The sequence below is a fragment of the Muntiacus reevesi genome, chromosome 2, assembly GCF_963930625.1.
Source record: "Muntiacus reevesi chromosome 2, mMunRee1.1, whole genome shotgun sequence".
NCBI classification, from domain to species: Eukaryota; Metazoa; Chordata; class Mammalia; order Artiodactyla; family Cervidae; genus Muntiacus; species Muntiacus reevesi.
Window position 1 is genome coordinate 97601530 of NC_089250.1, and position 20846 is coordinate 97622375.

At 42.7% G+C, this 20846-nt stretch overlaps 1 protein-coding gene across 1 annotated transcript in view; it reads left to right on the top strand.

Annotated features, from left to right (window-relative positions):
- Positions 1-1498: 1498 nt before the first annotated feature.
- The window catches only part of ARID5B (AT-rich interaction domain 5B), a 188913-nt gene continuing 169565 nt past the window's right edge, over positions 1499-20846 (top strand). The window contains exons 1-2 of the mRNA XM_065922406.1: positions 1499-1635; positions 2065-2319. Coding sequence (XP_065778478.1) covers positions 1615-1635; positions 2065-2319 — 276 coding nt within the window. The 5' untranslated portion in view covers positions 1499-1614. The remainder of the gene's footprint in view (positions 1636-2064; positions 2320-20846) is intronic.

Consider the following 20846-nt stretch of genomic DNA (forward strand, 5'->3'; position numbering starts at 1 on the left):
AGTAATTTCAACATCCTGTAATTTTATCACAGATCAAGTTTCAACTGTCATACTATACAGACCTTATTCCCCATATAGTACATGTTTACTTTTTTAGCATGCCAGACTCACTTTGGAAAGATTGGTGCCAATATAATAAAATCGGGGCGGGGGGTGGTGATACTGAAAGGAGTGGGAGGAGAGCGGGGAAGGGGGTGGGGGAGCGTGGGGGAAGCGAGTACACCATTTTACATCAACACTGCGAAAATGCAATCTAGCCTGGCGGAGGACCGGCAGCTGGGTCGGAGCGAGCGAGGGCTTTGCAGTCTCTGCCTGTTCCTTGTTCTGTCGCTCTTAAGTTTCTCTGTGTTTGCATAATAGCCGTGCATGCAAACCTCGCAATGCTCCAGGGCTCCAGAACAATAAATATACACATTTAAAGCCTTTATTGTCTTACGGTTCATGCCCCCGGTTTTCAACAGCTTAATTTCTGGCTGTATTTAACTAGTTTGCAAATGGATTTTTTCAGTTTCAAACTATTATTGAGGAAGCTCCCCTCCCTTTTTGGCGGGGGAGGGGTTGGGGGTGGGGTAGGAGTCAGTATATTATTCCTGTAGCGCTGGGTTATATAAACACATTATCATTTGAGAGCGCCCTTGGCGTCCATCAGCATTGTAAACACGTACTAGTGTATATACTTCAAAATTAAAGAATGCACACGCAGAACCAGGAGCCTGAATTCATATTCCGAGCAGACTCGCTGCTCGCATTTATTGATTTATCATGCATCGTTTATTGTTCCAGTCCCTAAATGCAGTCGCTGTCCGTTCAATATTGTTTGCAAAATCCTGAGATGTGTGCGCTGCTCACTTGTCTTTCTGTTCTGTTTTTTTTTCCTGAGTATTTTTTTTTTTTTGCGAAGCGAACAAATGCATTAATATTTATATGTTTATATAATCGATAACCCACTTTTCCCTTCCACGTAAATAGGCATCAAAAGATAATTTAACAGATTAGTTCTCGAAAACATGGCAGTGAGGAAGCGTAATTTAACTATCAAACAAATCTACATGTCTAATAACAGCAAATCTGCTAAGGAGCATTAGAAAGAGGAGCAGCGCCCCGGAATCTCTGCAGGAAATGTTCTTTATATTAGACATATACAAGCAGGTCCTGTCAGATGCACAGCGGAGCTCGCTAGCTCTCGTCTCCTCCAAAAATTTCATCAAACGACATCGCTAGACAAGGGAGATTGAGAAGAGGGAGATAGCATCTTCACACAATTTTAGGGTAGAATTTATTTTTACAAACCTCCCTATCCATTTTTTGCCTTGATCCATCCGCTTCCCGCCGAGATCGGACGGAGCCTTTCTGTCGATTATGAATTTGATCAACCCACATTTAGAAGGAAACCTACACAGTTCTGACAGGAGCTGAAAATTGAGACGTCAGAGAAATATTAGGACATAATTTTAATCATTTTAGTGGCGAAGGGGACGCAAGAACTTAGTTTTATATTGAGACAGTACGCCGGCTGAAGGCAGAGAATGTGTCTCCCTTCCAGGACCTGATGCAATCCATTCAAGCCAACAAGTTTGGAGAGAATGTTGAGTTCAATCAATTCAGAACGTCGAGATGGAGCCCAACTCACTCCAGGTATTTCGCTCTCCTCCGCTCTTCCGATCCCGGCACCCCCCGGCACCCCCCAGCCCCCCGGCTCACCCACACCTCTGCACCCACCCACGCCCCCCACAAACTTTTCACCAAACTTTTACCCTCTACATCCCCCAAATCATTTTTATTGTTTTAAAAAATCCCTGATCATACATACATAATGTAATTTTACCGCCTCAGATGGAGAGGTAGGGAGAGGTGGCGGGGGGTGGGGGTGGGGGGGCCGGAGGATTTTTTTTTTTTTTTTAAGGGAGGCAGAAAATTTGTGGGCTCTATTATTTTTCCACCCAGCTTTATATCTGTTGGCTCTTCTGTATTAAGAGTGGATGTCTGTGTGTGAATGTGTCTGGGAATAGACGTTTGTGCTCTGATGTCTACATTATTTATTTGGTGCTTTTTTTTCCCCTGCAGTGGGTCGGCTCACCGTGTGGCTTGCACGGACCTTACATTTTCTACAAGGCTTTTCAATTCCACCTTGAAGGCAAACCAAGAATTTTGTCCCTTGGCGACTTTTTCTTTGTAAGATGTACGCCAAAGGATCCGATTTGCATAGCGGAGCTCCAGCTGTTGTGGGAAGAGAGGACCAGCCGGCAACTTTTATCCAGCTCTAAACTTTATTTCCTCCCAGAAGACACTCCCCAGGGCAGAAATAGCGACCATGGCGAGGTGGTAAACTTATATCTCCCTCTCTTCTTTCTTTATTATTTTTTCCCGTAGTAATGCTTATTACAGGGCAAGCTTGAAAATACTGTATTCACTTCTGCAGGCAAGCAAGATCGACTTCTTTTTTAAAGGGGTAGCGCCACTAGCTGGGGCTCGAGTATTTTGCCATTGTCAGAGTTTGGCTGTCAGCTTTACAAAGAGGATCCAACTGCTGATTTTAGTCAAGATCAAATAACTTGTTCGAGAAGGGTTTTGTTCAAGGATGTGTGTGTGTGTGTGTGTGTGTGTGTGTGTGTGTGTGCGTGCGCGCGCGCGTGTGTGTGATCTTTCTGCTGCCGCTTGAATATCACATGCTTTTTATATTTTTTGCTTTTTGAAAATTTACCTTCGAGTTTGGCTCGGTCGGGGATGGGTGGATTTCTTTCGGTGGGTTTCGATATTGTTCACGTTTTTTTTTTTTTTTTTTTTTAAAGTAAGTATTTGATATGTTTAAGAGGGCGGAAATTACGAAATGGAGGCAGAGTGAGATCAAAAGCTATTGAGTTGGCAAAGACGTGTTGAATAAAGTGATAAATGACAGGTACTGGAATAATACATTCAAATAACTTGCAGATCTGCCCGGGCGGATTTCAAAGCGGTCGTGTAACCGGCACAAACACGTTAAGCATTAACAACTATCTCTCGTCCCCACCCCCTCTCCCCGGACAGACCATTTGATGTTTTACTTTTCAATTATTCCACGCAAAGTGGACGTCTTCCAGCGCGATCTTTGGGGACGTGGGGGACGCGGACCGGGGAGGGAAATGCAGAGGGGTGTGTGCTCGCCCACTGGCCCTGCGGGTCCGGCGTCCTCCGTGCCCAGACGGCGCTCCCGGGGAGGGTGGAGAGGAGCCGAGCCTCCCCGGCACGTTTCTGGGCGGCCGCGGGGGCGCTCGTCGCGTTCCTGGGAGGACGCCCGAGGTGAGCCCGCTGTCACCGGGCGCCGGGGCGGCCGCCTCTCTTCGGCTCTGTCATTTCATGTGTGACCGCAGTTCTGCGGGCTCCCCTCGTCAGCTGACCGACCTCAGCGCCGTGGTACCTACCGGGGGAACTATTTTGGGGAGGCTGTGCCCACTGCGCGGCCGCCTGGCAAGGCTTTGTGTTGTCCAAGCGAGAGCACGGTAATCAAACTCAGACTTTTGAGGGCAGCTAGCTCTGTCTGTGCCAGGCTCTCGAGCTTTCGAGGTAGGTGTAAGGATCTTTTTGTTAAATGAATGGTTCTCCGTTTAACTCATCCCGGAGCGGAGCTCGAAGCTAGCTGCCTGCCAGTCCTTCCAGAATTCCTTGGTCTGATGGAGTTGATTGTACTTTTGGCATCTCCAGTTCACTCCTTCTCCGGGGAACCGAATTACCCATCAGTGGTCTCTGCTGGTTAATTACTGGAGTTCGTCAAAACGTTCGCCCTCCGATCTGCCTCTTCGGAAATAAGCCCCTCCCTCCTCTCCGAACACCCCCCCCTCCGCCCTCCCCTCTCCCCCCCTCCCCTCTCCCCCCCTCCCCTCTCCCCTCCTCCCCCCTCCCCGCCCGCTCTGGGCTTTAAACGTTCACATTTCCCGACGTCTGCCGGCAATTTTACAAAGGTGTTGTTTGGAAATACTGTGAAAAATCCTGCAACCTCCCAACAGGTTGAGCTCTTTCCTCCTGCCAGGGTCTAGCTCGGGCCCCCTCCCCCGACCCAACTTTCCTGCGCAGCTGTCTTCCTCCTCCTCTCCCTCCTGATTTCTTATTATTTGCTTTTCAAATTTATTACTTCAACATGGCCTGTGATCTGGAAAAGGGAAGGATTAAATATCCAGAAAAGAGCTGGTGCCTAATAGACTTCTGACTAAACCCAGAAGGAAATTATTCAGTGTTTTATGGGATATTTTGTGGCCACGCTTTTTTTTTTAATTGAAAGTGGAATATTTTTTAAAGACCCTGAATTGACCCCACTTGGTTCAGTTTTAATTTCTGTTGTGTAATTAAACAGTGAATTCTGACTTAAGAGTGAAAGAAATATTAGGCAAAGATTGCATCTGGTAGAACTGCTGATAGTGAACAGATATATTTTTAAATACACGATTTTTTACAAAAATATTCTTTATGGGGAAATGTAAGCGAACCATTTTAATGATCTTTGCATTTCGTCATTGCTATATGAGCCATACCTGAGAAAATTAATCTTGCTATTTAAAAGTAAACTCTAGGGGTTTGGGGGAGGGAGATGGCTCTATTTATAATCCTCAGCTGCAGTATACATCGCCTAATATTATGCATGATTTGTTTTTTAATGCTAACACGGCTGGTAATTAGCTGTATGATTATACTTGTATATTTCATTAGGACTTTGGCTGATGTCATTGTGAATTATTCAGCCATATTAAAACAATTTTCAATTGAGATAATGACACGCCTCAAAATTATGCAAATACAGGCTACATTGTGCAAAATAATTATGACAAATGTAAAGCAGGTAGAAAGTTTCCCAATGCAGATCGGTTTTCCACCCTGGTGATGTCATTTCCCCCCTGGCCTAAGTTAGTCATTCATTAGCAGAATAGCAACAGCAGTCTTCTCTGGAGGAGAGCCTACAGAAACCAGCATTTACCTCTGGCACCTAGAGGGGGCAACAGGGCCCTCTCATTAAGACCCTTGCTTTGTTTTCACTTAACTCTATTAAGTTGTTTATATACAGTGAAATGATTTTATTATTGATTTTAAATAGTTTTGAATGATGCATTTGCCATTTGCAGTGCATAACTGGAAGAGGAGGGTTTCATGGTGATGTGCACTGTTACTTGGAGAATATGTTTAGCACATTTAATCAGCCAGGGCAGTTTATTTAAAGTAGCCAAATGGAGGTTAATAATTTCTTGATTGAGCTGACATCAGCATCCATTTCAAAAGGACAGCCAGGACTCAGTATGGTTTTTTGGTTTAAGAGAACCATTCTGTCTTTTTATGATTTCTTGAAATATGAAGACGTCAGTTCTAAAAACAGGAAAATTATCACTGTGTGAGGTTAGAAATAGCGTCCCTGTGTGGTGTGCTATGATCTTTAGAATACTTTTTTTTTTTTTTTTGGCGTGGGAGGGAAATTTTCTTATTGATCTTTGCAGTAATTGTAGGAGGCTAGATAAGGCAGGACTTTGTATGTCCATTTTACAGCTGGAGAGAGGCTTGCAGACATTATGTGGTTTGTCAGAGGTCACTTGCTAGAATCTAGACCTTCTTAAATTTTAGGTTTGGTGTATTTTTCCCACTGAAACCTAGTCTTGAAACTAGAGCTTGAATACATCATGTTACATTCTAGAAGTGTATACTCATGTGGGCAGTTCCTTGTACATTTTAGAACTATGACTAGTTAGTCAGCTTTGCTAAAGGTCACCAGATATTTAGGTAGCAGAATCATTCTTATTCTATAAAGTTCAGATAATTGTAGTCAGTGGCATATAACAACAACAGTTACATTTAATACCATTATTAATAATCATTAACAATTTACTAGTTTAGATAATTATTCTAATGTCTGGACTGCTTATATCCCTGCTTCCTGCATGTACTTAGGGTACTGGCACCTGGTGTGAAGGAGAAGCATTCCAGAGAGTCACATGTTGATTCTACAGTTTACTATTTGTTTGATCTTGAACAGTCCTAAATGCTCTGAGTCTCAGTTTAGTCAGGTGTAAAATGGGAGGGAACAATAGTAAGGCTGACTGGAGATTGTTATATATACTGAGCCATTATTATGGGCAAAATTACTTTATCACTATAAATTAAATGAATAGAAAAGAGTTATGATTTTGGGGTCTTTAGATATTCTTAATTTATAAATAAGAAACATAATAACTTAGGTCTATGTGGAGTCTTCTGGGCCTCATATTGATACTGTTTTGAATTATGAAAGTGAAGAGCAGGGCCATATGCAAGGAGTTAAGTGTCTGGTAATTACCTACAATTGCCATATTCAGCCAGTAGCTCTTCAGGGGAGGAAAATGGCAAAGTAGGCGGGTAATTGGCTCTGTTACTGGGTAACTTCTGATTATATTCCTTTTCAATTTGCCAAGTGCTTAATCTATTGGCACTATACCCTCTTAAAATAGGTGGATGTATGAGCTTGAATTTCATGGGGTGGATTCTACAAGGCTTGCTGGTCCCCTGCAACATGAGTGTGGATGTGTAAGCCAGTGTTGTCAGAGAGTCAGGAGCAAGCATATCTGGTCATTACAGATTCTAGCATGCAGCCAGGGTTTCTAACAGTGGTTTGACTATCACCAGCCTTACTATCTAGTTAAAAAAAATTTTTAATGCATATTCCCAAGCCCTTATTGAAATTAATTTATATAGAATCTCTGGAATTGGGATCCAGAATTCTGCATTTTAAATTGTCTTGCTCTCTCTGTGTGGATCTTGGGCAAGTTAAACTCTGTGCCTCAGTTTTCTCATCTGTAAAATGGGAATAGAGAGCCCACTTCCTAGGATTATTTTAAGGATTAAATGAGCTATATATATAAAGTGCTTACAACTAAGGTGGGAAATAGTAGAGTTGCTAAAATAATTTGCTCATTATTACTATCATTAATATTAGTATTATTGTTCTCATTAAAGTTTGAGACCACTGCCTTGGACCTTCCTAAAGAAAGCTTTTCTCTATGAGAGGGTGACGTATAGGTTAGTTTACTAGAACATATAGCTGATTCAAGTCACCTCAGATCAGGCTGGCTTTCATCCATATGGTGGATTTAGTTGTGTTGCCATTATAAAAGGCTCCTTAAGGATTTACATTTTATTATTGAAATATGCTGTTAACTGGATCAGCAGGATTTTTTAGATTGCCTGATCGTATCACAGACACATTCTGAAATTCAGGTGCCGGACTGTCCTTGCTTCCCCCGTGGGTGGCCTCTCAGCCTCTGGTTTGTTTCCATGAGCTGATTTTTTAGAAGTTTCTGAGATCACCTCAGTGTCGTCACTAGCCTTGGTCAATTTCTTTAACTTTTTCTAAGCCTCAGTTTCTTCTTCTGTCAAATGGATTTAAAGGTTTCTACCTTGCCAGGAGAATTAGTAATACTAAAAGTCCTGAAACAAATGATGGACGCTGTTATAATTGTTAATATTTATTGTTAGTAATGATCTTAAGCTAAGAGAAGGAATATCTTTATACTTTGCGTAGCAGGCTCTTTAGAACCAGGGTGAAAACCAATGAATTATATGGAGAGAGTTTACTGGACTGTGACAGGCATCAGCAAACTAAGGCCTGAGGGCCAAACCTGGCCCACTGTCTGCTTTTGTAAATAAAGTTTTACTGGAACATAGTCAGACTGTTTATGTATTGTTTATAGCTGCTCTCAGGCTATAATGTCAGAGTTGAATAGTTATGACAGTGACCATATGGCCCACACAGTGGAAAATATTTACCCTTTGGCCCTTTACAGAAAATGCTTGCTGACCCCTGGCCTATAGAGTTGATCTGAAATAAGGAATGTGACTGTGTACCTTTTTGTCTTTCTTACTTGACTTTGGAGCAAGATCCAGTAATAGAAGGAATACTTTAACATGTCAAAAACATTCATATATACAAAAATCTGTTTCAGCTTTGAGCCTCGGATGTTAAAATTTGAGAATCAGTAAAATGTACACTAAGTTTTATTTTGTGTGGTTAAGATCCTAATTCCAGCCAATGTTGGATTCATCTATCCTGAGTTAATAAAGGCTACTTGTTGAGTGCTAACCATGTGCTCAGTGCTTTGCTAGGTATAGAGATGGATGTGAAACAATTCATGATGTAGCTCTTTTTCTTAAGAAGCTTATCAATCTTGATAGAGAGGTGAGATCAACACGTTTTTAAAAAATGTTAAAGCAATATGTTATATAACACACTAGTGAATTGTGCTGACAATAAATGCAATATATTTTGAAAAGAAAGCTCACTGTCTACATGTTTTTGGAAAACGAATGTATTAATCTTCTCAAACATTGACTGAAGACCTACTAGGTGCTCGACAACCAGGTAGAGAGCTAATGGAGAATAGCCCAACCCTCAAAAATCTCTTAGTCTGCTCCCATAGACAGATACTGGTCACAGAAAAGCTGTCGGATTCTGTGCCCCTTAGTTAAGTGGAGATGAACTGAAGTCACTATTTGTAGTCTTTCATTATCTTTCTAGAAATTAGGAAGTACTGCCTTCACCTTTGAGGATCATTCAATTCATGCATACTTATAGAGCAGAGCCTGTTCTAGGCCCCTGGATACAGCAGAGAACAAGACAGACGAGCACCTCTGCCGTCAGGGGCCTTAGAGTCCAGTGGTTAGTTTTAACCGCCCATGTAGTTTGCACATCGTGCTTCACGTGCCATCTGTGGTATCTGTATTCTTCTTCTGTGCTCATCACCCCATCATCCCTGCTCCCGCCGCAGTGCTGTTATTAGGAGTGGAAGGTTGTGTCTTACTCATCTCTGGGTCTCTGCACAGTATTCAGTGCATTTGTCAAGTATCTATTGAAGGACTGAATGACATAATTAAAATGCCGTCTTCCCCACAACTTGCTCTCTTTAAGCTTGGCCCAATTTCTTTCTTTCTTACAGAAGGTCATTCACCTGTGGCCCAGCTCCAGCAGCCCACCTCACACTTCTTTCTCTTCTAAAATCTATTGTCATTTTGCACCATAAGGTGTGAAGAAGTGCAAAAAGTTTCATTTTAGGAGAACTCACCAAAGAAATTAGTGACTATATGGGACTGAATGATCAGGCGAGAGCCAGCATCTCCCACCTCTTTGAGCACTTTTTCAGTCTTCAGCTATCAGTCCATAAAAAGTCAGGACTTTGGGGAAGTTCCCTGGTGGTTCATTGGTTTGGATTCCTTGTTTTCACTGCCAAGGGCCTGGTTCAATCCATGGTTAGGGAACTAGGATCCTAAAAGCCATGTGGGGTGGCCAAAAGCAATTTTATTAAAAGATAAGTAAAGATTTTTTTTTTAAGTCAGGCTTTGGATGGCAAACTGTGAAAAGATAAAACTTGAGGGAAGAGAAGTCACTTCTTACCTGAGTGTTAGCTGGCAGTTCCTGCAAACTAGCATGTTTCTCAGACTGATGGTCTTGATGAGGCCATATGTCCAATGACAAATCAAAATTGTAAACAATTAAAACCTCTCTTGACATGGAGTATCAGGCACATACTAAGGAAATGCTATTTTTATGAAGTACATGAGTCCATACATGTAAATACTTTGTTATTAATTATTAATAAGGCATAATGTTCATAGTGGCATCTAGTTTTACAGGACTCAGGCTCATTTATCAAAGTCTAGTTTTAACCAATATCCAGGATATAATCACTGGAATCAAATGCATTTGCTTGTCATTTTTTTATAGCCAGGGTGGTTGGATATTTGCCATCTTCCACTCAGAATAATATTGTAGCTAGTGATTACCCGTTGGCTTGGCTTTTAAATAAATTTAAAATAAATTTATTGATTGTTGGCTTAAGGATTCATTGGCCTCTCAGAAATGTGGTCATGGATTCCTGCATTTCTTGAAAAATCTTCTCCCGTGCCCTTGCGTGAGGATGGCTTGGCTTTTTTTAGTGTTACCATGATCTTTGCTGGCTTCCTGGAGGTTAGAACTTGGGCCAGGCTTGGGCCTTCAAAGAGTGTGGTTAATGTCCTGGACTGTGAGTGTCCATTTGGATGACACATTTCAAACATGTGATTATTGAAAGGGTGCTTTAGAACATGCTAATGGCATCAGTCTCTAGTATATACTTGTGTAAATTAATTCTGCTTTTAAAATCAGATGCACTGTTAGCTGCATTAGAGATGGATATTTGACATTTATCACACAGACCAGGATGTGTGTTTTAATTGCATGAATTTCCTGTAGAATCTTGGTGACTGTATAAAATTGACTCACAGTGGTGAGTGTCCTTGCGCACATGCCCATCACGTTCAGGGTCCCATCTCCATCCGTGTGCAGAGACAAAAAGTGGGGGTAGAAACCACTGGTCAATTTAGTGGCCCCATAAATGTCCCCCCACCCCCACCCCCACTGCCTTTCCTTTCTCATGACTCGAGCACACCCTGACTATGATGTACACCCCTCCTCCCCAGAGTTGAGTTCCAAGCCTGATCAGTGGCACTAAACATTAAACTCTTGTCTTTGAGAATAATAGGCTTTGCTTTCTACACCCTCAAGCATGTTGAGCTACTGTGCAGGCTGGAAAATAAAAATGTTCTAATTGTGTCTTTTAAATAAGCATAGGAGTGAATTAATTAGACCATATTTTGTCTTTAGTTGCTTAGTTACACAATAGTATTCCTGAGCACGAGTAAGATAAATTGGCTCTTTTTGTGCTGCCTGTCCCTTAATCATAATTACTGTATTGCTTAGGAGAGTAAAGCATACATAGATTTTGAATTTTTTATTAATAGTCAAAAATATGCATATGATATATAAAGTATATGCTGTTCAACCTGTTTTATATGCTTTTATGTGGGAAGAAGTTTTATTGTGGTGGTAACATTTGCATTAGTTGCTCAAAGATGTAGTTCTGGGAAATACATAATTGAAATGTTTTTGAATTGCTTTTTCTGGCCTTTTCAATCTTATTCAAAATAATAGTGCCTCCAGTCCTAGAGCAGTCATTCTCATTTGATTTAACATCTTTCTTTGCACTGCACACACAGCGCCCAGCTTTAACCCTGAAGAGCCTAGATGAGGTTTGTGATTCATGGACCTCATACGTCGTGTCTCACGTTTTGGGGCTCACGCTGTCTGGGGGCAGAGGGCAGCAGAACGCCTGCATCTAGCAGCCATTACTCCAATGCCCTTAGCCCTGGCACACTTTCACTTCCCTTGCAGAAGGCTCCAGGGTTGGAGATCGTAGGAGTTTGTTATAGCTTGGGCTGGACAGCACTATGTGCTTGCCTTCTGAGGTCTTGCAAAATGGCAAGTGGCTTCTGAGACTTGGGCTTCTAGCCCCCTGCACCCCCCAACCCCTGCACCACGGAGGGCAGCAAGAGTTGGACAGCTTGATGTAGTTATCGAACAATGGGAGAGTCTGGCTTAAGACCCAGCATGCGTGCTGGGTAAATGTATGTGAAAATCGACCCCATTGTTCTGTTGGATTTGAAAAGCAAGTAAATTATTTACAGATATTTGCTAATTAAAGCACATGTTGTTTTACCAGCACAAAAGAACACAGTATAACTAGAGACAAAGAACTAAGTGCAAATAATTTAATCTTGCTATTTTTTTTGTGTTCTTCTTAAGGAATATGTTTAAAAATATGTATTTGTTGTTGTTTAGTTGCTAAGTCCTGTCCAAATCTTTTGTGACCCCATGGACTGTAGCCCATCAGGCTCATCTGTCCTTAGAACTTTCCAGGCAAGAATCCTGGAGTGGGTTCCCATTTCCTTCTCTGGGGGATCTTCTCCACTTAGGGATTGAACCTGCGTCTCCTGTTTGGCAGGCAGATTCTTCACCAGTGAGCCATGTGGGAAGCTCAAAAATGTGTGTGCATAATAAAGTGTGTGTGTGTATATATACAGATATGTATATATGGTGTTGTGTGTGTGTGTTTTATTCCCACAAGGGAAGCTATGAACACTACAGAGATAACAGACCAAGTTACTTGTTGCTAGGCTGCTCCACATTCCTCGTGGAACATCAGAAATGGAAATCATTTTGGTTTTCCCTTTAGTCCAAGCTTTGCTTGCCATCACCTAATTTGAGCTCAGCTCTGAGTACCATTGGGGAAAAAAGGCAAAGTAGCAAGATCCTGTACCAAAGAATAAAAACGTTCTCACTTATTACCTTGTCTTCAGACTTTCCTTGGGGCTTACCAGATGGCGCTAGTGGTAATGAACCCACCGCCAACACAGGAGACTTAAGAGATGTGGGTTTGATCCCTTTGTCAGGAAGATTCTGGAGGAGGGCATGGTCACCTGTAGGAGCCTGTAGGCTGGTGGGCTACAGTCTGTAGGGTCGCAAAGAGTCAGGCATGACTGAAGCGACTGAGCACAGCGTGGCAGACTTTCCTTAATGAAGGCCCAGGTTTAGTTGTTTTTCTTCTGTGACAACCCAACTTTGGCAGCATTCTGATTGGAAACGTCCTCTGGAATGAGGGCCATTGACCTGTGGTGAAGGAGTCTGACGCAGAGTTGGTTGTGAGAGTGTCCTGCGATCTTTTCCTGGCTGGAACGTTGGCCTGTCCATGGGTGCAGCTGGTCCCTCTGCCTCTGCCGTCTGTCCAGAGGTGTGTGGTGGTAGGCAGGACTGGCCAGACAGCTCTTGGCATTGTTATTAAGATGACCACGAAGACTTGCCATGGCTGTATAAGGAAAAGGCTCCTGTCTAATGAGCCTTGGATGTTTTAATAGACTCACAGGCTATTCAAGTCAAGCCCCCTTATGTAATAGACGAAGAGACTGAGGCTCAGAACAGTCCTGGGGATGTGCTCAGAGCCAGTGAGTGACGGGTAGAACCAGAACCAAGTCCCTCAGGTACAGAGGCCTGCTGCTTCGGAAAAGGACTGCTCTCTTGAGGCGACAGTCTGAGGAAAGCAGGCAAGTGCTTCCCATGGGTGTGCTCAGGTGGGCCATCCCAGTGCCCTGTCCTGCACCAGCAGGCTAACACCAGTAGGCCTTAGCGATGGCTCTGTGGGACATCACTTTTATGAAATCAGTGATGAAGGGTGTGGCGTTTATTCTAATGATGAGATACTTACCAAAGTGTGAGTGATTACATGGAAACCAGGCTTGATATTCAGGGTCCCCTCTGGACCTTACCTTTATTACCTACCCTCATTTCCAATTTTTTTCCTGGAGCCAGGTGGGCCCTCTGATAGGGGTATTTATATTGTCTCAAGGAAAGCTTTGCTAAGATGGCACTCTTGGTGATAAACGGAATTGGCATTTCTGCCACTATCTGATATTCATGGATGATTTCTTTAATTCAGAAGTGATTATTGCAAGCCTACTATGTGCAGGTTCCCTGCACTGGGATATAACAGTGAACACAGTGACTGATGCCCAGATAAAGATTTATGTTTTCATGTTACTCACTGTCCCATAGGAAGAAGGAAAAGGCAGCCTGATTGATTTATCCAGAACAGAGAAGCCCCATCTCCATACATTGTCATCTTGGAACCACATTCACACCTCCTCCTTTCAGATGCACAACCCAAAGAAAGTGTCCTAACTTGCTCTTTTCCAAAACCATTTGCAAAATTTCACCCACAGTGTTTTCAGTGAAGTTACGATGTTTTTGACTATTGGGTATCTATAACGTGTCAGGCATTACACATATATTAACATATAAATCAAATACTCATTTAATTATCAAAGAAATTCTCCAAGGTTGATAGTATTGTGATATTTCCATACTTTATGGATGAGGCAGCTGGGTCCGAAAGAGGTCTTGAGTAACCTACCCAAAGTCACATATAGGTAAGACTCATGCAGAATTGAAAATACCTGGTTCTGAATTCCACCGGGGGATTTTTGTGTCCCCCTATTTAGAATAGATTGAGAATTAAAATCAGGATTTTCATTATATATTGACTTATACTTTGTCTGAGCCTTTATGAAGGGTTTCTTTTGGTCTTTTATTAATTTATTCAGCATATGGTTCTTAAAAGCTTCTATCCTGCTGTCTCAGTGCTAAGCGATCAGATTGGCTATTGACTGATACACGCGTTAAATTGATGGTATTACCACACACCTATGCACTAAGGCATTTCACCAGCTCCCACAAGCCCACTCGAGGCGCCAGGCACCTCTGCAGTTTCACAGGCAAGGAGGCCCAGCCTCTCCCTCCAGACTGGCATCTGTGTGCAGGTCGTGCTGGTTCCTGGAGAGACTGGTAGGAAGCCAGATAGCTCCTGCCGTCCTGGGGTTTCTTGTTGGGTGGAGAGTAAAGGCACAGCTAATCAAACAATCCTAAATAAACAGGTGATTTTGTGGCCCGGTTAGCCTGGTGAAGGCAAAATACAGGGACCTATGATGGGTGCCTGCTCTTACTTGGAAGATCTGTGGAGGCATTTTTGAACTCAGGGCTAGAGAGATTCTGGTGAAGATTGGTATGAGGTTTCTTGGTAGGATGTAGAGGTGGAAGCATTCTCCTTTTGGCATGATTTCTGAGCTGAACCTAATCTTGGTGAATCTAGTCAACAGGTTAGACGTTGTCCACTGACACCCATTGAAGAGGGCTACTAGTCTAGATCCCATTAAACCCCTCATAGCATCTTCAGAGCTGATTTACGTCATCAGAATGACTGTGGACAAGTAGAAAATGGGGCTTACAGGCCTACTAAGGCTTATGGGCCAAATCTGACCTGCTGCCTGTTTTGTCAATAAAGTTTTATTGGCACACAGCCACAGCCACTTGTTTACAAATTATCTCTGGCAGCTTTCACACTATCCTGGAGGAGCTGAGTAGTTGGAACATATGCACAGAGCCTAACATATTTACTGTCTGGCCCTTTACAGAAAACATTTGCCTGACCTCTGGTCTAAAATGATTTTATTGGCTTCTTTTTTTTTTTTTTTTAATTTTATTGGGAGTATGGTTTATTTACAGTGTTGTGTTAGTTTCAAGTGTTAAGTGGCTTCTTTTTTTTTATGGAAATATAATTGCTTTACAATGCTGTTGGTTTCTGCTGTACAACAGAGTGGATCAGCTATATGTGTATGTGTGTGTATGTATGTATGTATCCCCTCCCTCTTGAACCTCCATCCCACACCACCCCATGCCACCCCCCTAGGTCATCCCAGAGCACCGAGCTGAGCTCCCCGTGCTATACCACAGGTTCCGACCAGCTGTCTCCTTTACACGTGGTCGTTATATATGTCAACACTAGTCTGTCTGTCTCACCTTTCCCTCCTCCTCCCGTGTCGCATGTCCACTCTGTTTGCGTCTCTATTCCTGCCCTGCAAATAAGTACATGTATAACATTTTTCTAGATTCCATTTGTATGAGTTAATGTATGGTATTTATTTTTCTGTTTCTTCACTCTTTACGACAGACTCTAGGTATCTGTACTAAAATGGTCTTAATAAAGGTAGTAGTGAAACTAGTGCTGACAACTTCACTTGGACCTTTCATGTAACCATAATACTATGAGGTAGTCATTTCATTTTGCAAGAGGGCAAGCCAAGAGGCTCGGCCATCCAGATTTCTAAATTCATTCATCAGGTAAACGATATAGACTAAATGGGAGCTTGAGCTGTCTTGATTCCAGAACACAGAAGGCAAAACCCTCATGCTGCCCTGCTAACAAGCCGAAGAAACGGGGCCGTACCAGAAAGGGGGTATAAAATCTGCTGAGGTTTTTCCCTGTGAAGTAATAACATAGCACAACCTCTGTATCCATCTTTCAAGGTCTTGTTCAAAACCCACCTTACCTGATGAGGGGAGAGGGGGACCCAGAGCAGAGGCACAGGTGTGGGCCCGGTCAGGAAGCCGTGATGGAGTCAAGGCTGGGGGACAATGTGATGCTTGGAAGAACCAGGGAGCAGTGACTTGTTTGTACGTTGCTCCTCAGGTCCTGCCCATCATTGCGGGGCAGCAGTGTCATTTGATGTTGCCAGATTTTTCCATTTTTCAAGAGAAGTGCCCAAAAGCCATATTTTTGTGTAGTCATAGTTGGCAATTCTGTCCAATTTTTAAAAAACTCTGTGGGCCAAACAAAATGTGTCTTCCATCTAGATGTGGCCCGTGGACTGCCACCTTGCATTCTACAGAGCAAAGGTTTGGAGTATTACAGTTTTTAAAACTTTCTCATATTTGGCCCATTTTGTGTAGTGAAGCAGAAGGAATCTTTTGGTCTTAAAGGGGCAGCAAAGGAAGAAGTTCAAGCAGCCTGGTGGACAGAACCCTCACCATTCTCTCCAGCCAGAGAGTCTGGAGAGATGGAAGGAATGGATGGATGCACAAGCTGGGGCCCACAGTCAGGAAGGGAACAGGGATGGAAATGTGGAGAGAAAGGAGTGAGTGAGTCGGGAGGTCTCCTGCAGCCATGCTGAAGGCACCCTGGAGAAGGGGAGCTTGTGAACATCAGGCCCTTGAAAATACCTAGGGCTTTCATGGGTGGAGATTTCGAAGAGAGTGGGAGAGGAGGCAAAAGAAGCCACAGAAAAATAGAAAGGCAGGACGTTCCAGGACTGGAAGTGGCCTGCCCTTGGCAGAGCAGCAGGGGTCTGGTGGACAGGGAGGTAGACTGGGCCGTACCTGGAGTTGTCTGGCAGGTCAGGCTGAACCTGAACCTGGAGGCAGGGCTGGTTAGTAATTTCACATGTCTTGTTTCTTGCTAGTTAGGATATAAACTCTTTGTCTTGAAGCTTGGTAGAACCACACATGCATGTGTATTCTGCCTCTTAGCTGCATGTCATCTTGGTCCATTACTGAATTTTTCTGGGGTCCCTGTTTCCTTATCTGTGAAATAGGCTAGTCTTGCTGGGCTGTGATTATCAAATGAGATTTATATGTGCATAAAGCCCCCAACCGTGGTCTGGCTAATAGCAGACCCAGGCCTTTAGCAGATGTGAGTTATCGACCCTGTCCTTCCTGATTCTGGACCAAATCCTAACTTTGTTGTCTCCACGAAGTCTGTCACATTGCTCAGACTGTTAATAGCGCCTTAATAAGTAATTTATTGGTTGAGTCATTGGATTTCTAACTATTGTTTAAAAAAAAAATAACTAAGAAAATTATCAATTTAAACAGAATTAAACTTCCTGGTTCTCCATTCTCCAAAAGATTTTTCTTGTGTTTAGGTTCAGAGTTTTTTTGAGGTGTGTTTGAGCATTCCTGTCACTGTGAACAGGGCACCCTCAAGCCTGTTGAGCTCTGTTCCATTTGGGTCTTAAAGAACCTTGAGGAGGCACTTCTTCCATCAGCCACAACAAAATAAAATGAGATGGGAGTCAAAAGATAAAACCTGCATTCCAGATGTCCCATCTCAGTGTGCTAAAGGAAGTTCAGACCTGGTGCTTCCCAGGTCTCTCCCCTTTCATGATGCAACCTCCAGGAAACCTGGTGTTGATGTGCTGAATGTCACAACAGTGGATTTATTTTAAATATCCTCATTTCCCCACCATTTTAAAAAGTCTCTCCTAGTTCCTATTCTTCAGAACACCCCTAATTTGGAAACTAGTTTCACCCTCTGTCATCTCATCCTCTTCTTCTTTTGGTGGTGGTGGTAGGGAGTGCATTCCAAACCAATTCCTTTAAGATGTGTAATGCCAGGTTCTTTTAAAAAGCAGAAAGCATCAGCAAATGGATATAAAGGGATAGGGTCCCAGCCAAAATGGCTGGGGGAGCTTAGAAGAAGGATCTTCAAAACAGAGACTGCCTGCTGGGCCATTAAATCCTTTAGCTTTGGGGTAATCCCACAGTGCATATCAGATGACTAGAATTCAGATGAAAACACTGCTATAGTACTCAAGCTCCCCACCAAATTATTCCAAAATCTAGTGTACATGGGTTGTAAATACAGAAAATAATTGAATTCTGTATGACTTAAGTGAAATAATCTGTTCCGTTCTGTTTCTTGTGGACCTTCTTCATAATAGTCTAATTGTGTTCTGTGCTCCTGGGGGCTGAATGTGAATTCAGCAACAGTGCATCGGGTTGTAAAATATGCAGCCCCAGCGATCTGGGCAGGCAAGGAGGAGGTTCTAGTATAAAGGCTGAAGATGTTTTTTCTAATGCAAATTATATGAATCACACACATGATAGTGTCTTTTAAAATTATCAATGGGCTCTGGCATTTTTCTTTATAGTTGTAGGTCCTATTTCTCCACATTTTGGATGTTACTAGATCAGTAATTCATTAGACAGCCAAGCAGGTGTTCAAATCACTCCTGACCCCCAGAATTCCTTAAATGACCCCCAAAGCAGTGGAGTGAAAACATTTTCAGCATGTCAGAATATTGAAGTACCTCAGTTGTCTTAATATTTTTTCACCTTAATTTTTAAGGCTGTTTTCTGCCTTTTTCTCTTTGGCTAAAGCAAAGAGAAGCCTTGCCTTGATCTTGGCCATGAGGACTATGTGTTTGCAGGACCTGTAGATTGTATGTATACACAACACAGTGTCTAAATGGTCAGCTGTGCCAAGGCCCTTGAAAAGGTGAGAGGAGGACAAGAGAGATGACGCTTGGGATTCTTCTGCAATAGCTGAGGATATAATATTGTTCTTAAAGGCACATCATTTCTATTTTTAAAAATAGGCTTTTGATTGCAAACTTATTCAGTTCAATTCAATCGATGTGTATTAGTACAGGGTGCTTTGGGGGGTGATTCTTCCTCTGGTTGCATAGAAGAGAGAAAGTTAGCTTTACGTGGCGGGTTTATATTTTACTTTGGCCCTTCCATCCTGACAGGTACATGTATATAGTTCTATGTGCTCAGTCCCTCAGTTGTGTCCGACTCTTTTAGACCCCATGGACAATATAGCCCACCCACCAGGCTCATCTGTCCGTGGAGTTCTCCAGGCAAGAATACTGGATTGGGTAGCCTTTTGCTTCTCCGAGGGATCAACCCGCCCCAGGGATCAAACCTGGTCTCCCGGATTGCAGGTGGATTCTTTACTGTCTGAGACACCAGGGAAGCCCCTCCATTGTTTTATGGTATTCTGGGAAGTTTCTGTGGCTACCCCCCAAAAGAAAATACCTCTTGTGAAGGCAGTTTTTCCAGGATATAGGCAGCTGCATAAAGCATTTTTCCTTGGCTTGTCAGTTTCTTAGCAGAAATTAATTTCCAGACATAGTTGAAACTGTTATTTAGCACCTTGTTTCACAGACTTTCATTGTCACATAAAAATGTGTAAAAGTATTTTGTGTTTAAAGACTAGTGTACTAGCTCTCTATTGTTCTGTAACACTCCAAATTTCACATCTTAAAACATTATCTTCACAGTTTCTGTAGGTCAGGAGTCTGGGTAAAGGTTAGCTAGGTGTGCCTGAATCGGGGTCTCTCAAAGCTTCATGCAGGGTGCCTGGCTGGGCCTTACTCATCTCAAAGCTCTTTTGGGCTAGAATCTACTTTTGAGTTCACTCAGTTGTCTGTTCCTGGGCTGTTGGACTGAGGTCCTTCTCCCTTGTTAGCCATGGACCTTGATCTCCCTGGTTTCTTGTCATGCCTCACAGGCTTATCCACAGGCCAGCTCCAACATGGGAACTGACTTCCCTCACAGTATGTGGCAGGAGCCACAGACCTTTTGTAACCTAATCTCCGAATTGAAATCCTATCACTTTTCCATAGGTCTGCTTGTTAGATGTAAGACGTTGTGTCCAGCCCACATTCAAGGGGAGGGGATCACACAGGGCATGAATACAGATAGGTGGGGATCATTGGGCACCCTCATAGAGGGTGCCCACTACAGTCAGTGGAAGCAGTCACTTTAGTATAAAGCTGGTCTGGTGAGGATTGGAAGATAATCTTCTTACCCTGTCTTGCTCTTTTTTTTCTTTTTCTCCTTTTCTTGTTTTTTTGTATTTTCCTTGAGTGGCTCCTTCCAAACACCTATCCACTTTTCTGGGCTTTTAATTATAGATGATGTATGTATTAATAGTAGATAGCCGATTGCTTTAATCCATCAAAGGTTTGTTAGTCTTTGAGCATGTCAACAAGTTATATTGAGTCTTTCTTAAACTTCGTGTCTTCACCAGTGAATTAGAGGAGTTTTGCTGGAAAGGGCATTGTGTCTGGTGTGATGATGAGTCCGTAGCGAGAAGGGGAATGAGGATCTATAACTGGTATGATTAAACTGGCTCCTAAGTGTATAAAAACATAGGTACATTCCATGCGCCATAGTTAAGGAGAGGCATTAAATTAGGTTGGCATATAGCCATGTGAAGAAAACCTAAATGTCCAAATGAAAGGGATTGTTATCCCAGTTTGTGTTCCTGACAAGTGTATCTATAGGAGATATGCGTCTCTTAGCCACCCTTCAACTTCATGCATATGTCAGGGAGCAGCTGGCCCTCCATCTTTTAAAATATGTGGAAATTAGCTGTTTCCATAGGAAAACTCATCTGTTTCAGGGAAGATGAAACTTGGTTTCTGATAAGATGTTTAAAACATACCTATGGAGGCATTAAAGATTTGAGAAAAGGGTGGCATTAAGCAGATTCTAGTCAGTATTTTAATAATGGAAATTGATTTATAGAGTAGCTTCCGTGCTAAAGCTGCCGGAAACTTAGAGGAAAGGAGTCTGGATTTAAATTTAGAAGCACGCATCAGCTCTAGGATGTGTGTATGTTGTGTGTGTTTTCCTTTTTGTTTTTTTTTCACCTTGAGTCTGACAATACACCACGTCCCTGCCAGCGCCTCTGTGTTCTCCGTTCCCTCTGTGTGCAGGGTCTTCCACCTCTCTCCCCTTTTAGCCTCACTTGTTCCTTCTCTTCTCGGGGTTTCAGCAGAGACCTTCCCTGACTGTTGCTTTGACATCATACCCAGTCCTACCCCTTGTCTCCCATTATGGCCTCTCCTAGTTCTTTTGCCTCATATTTTTTTAT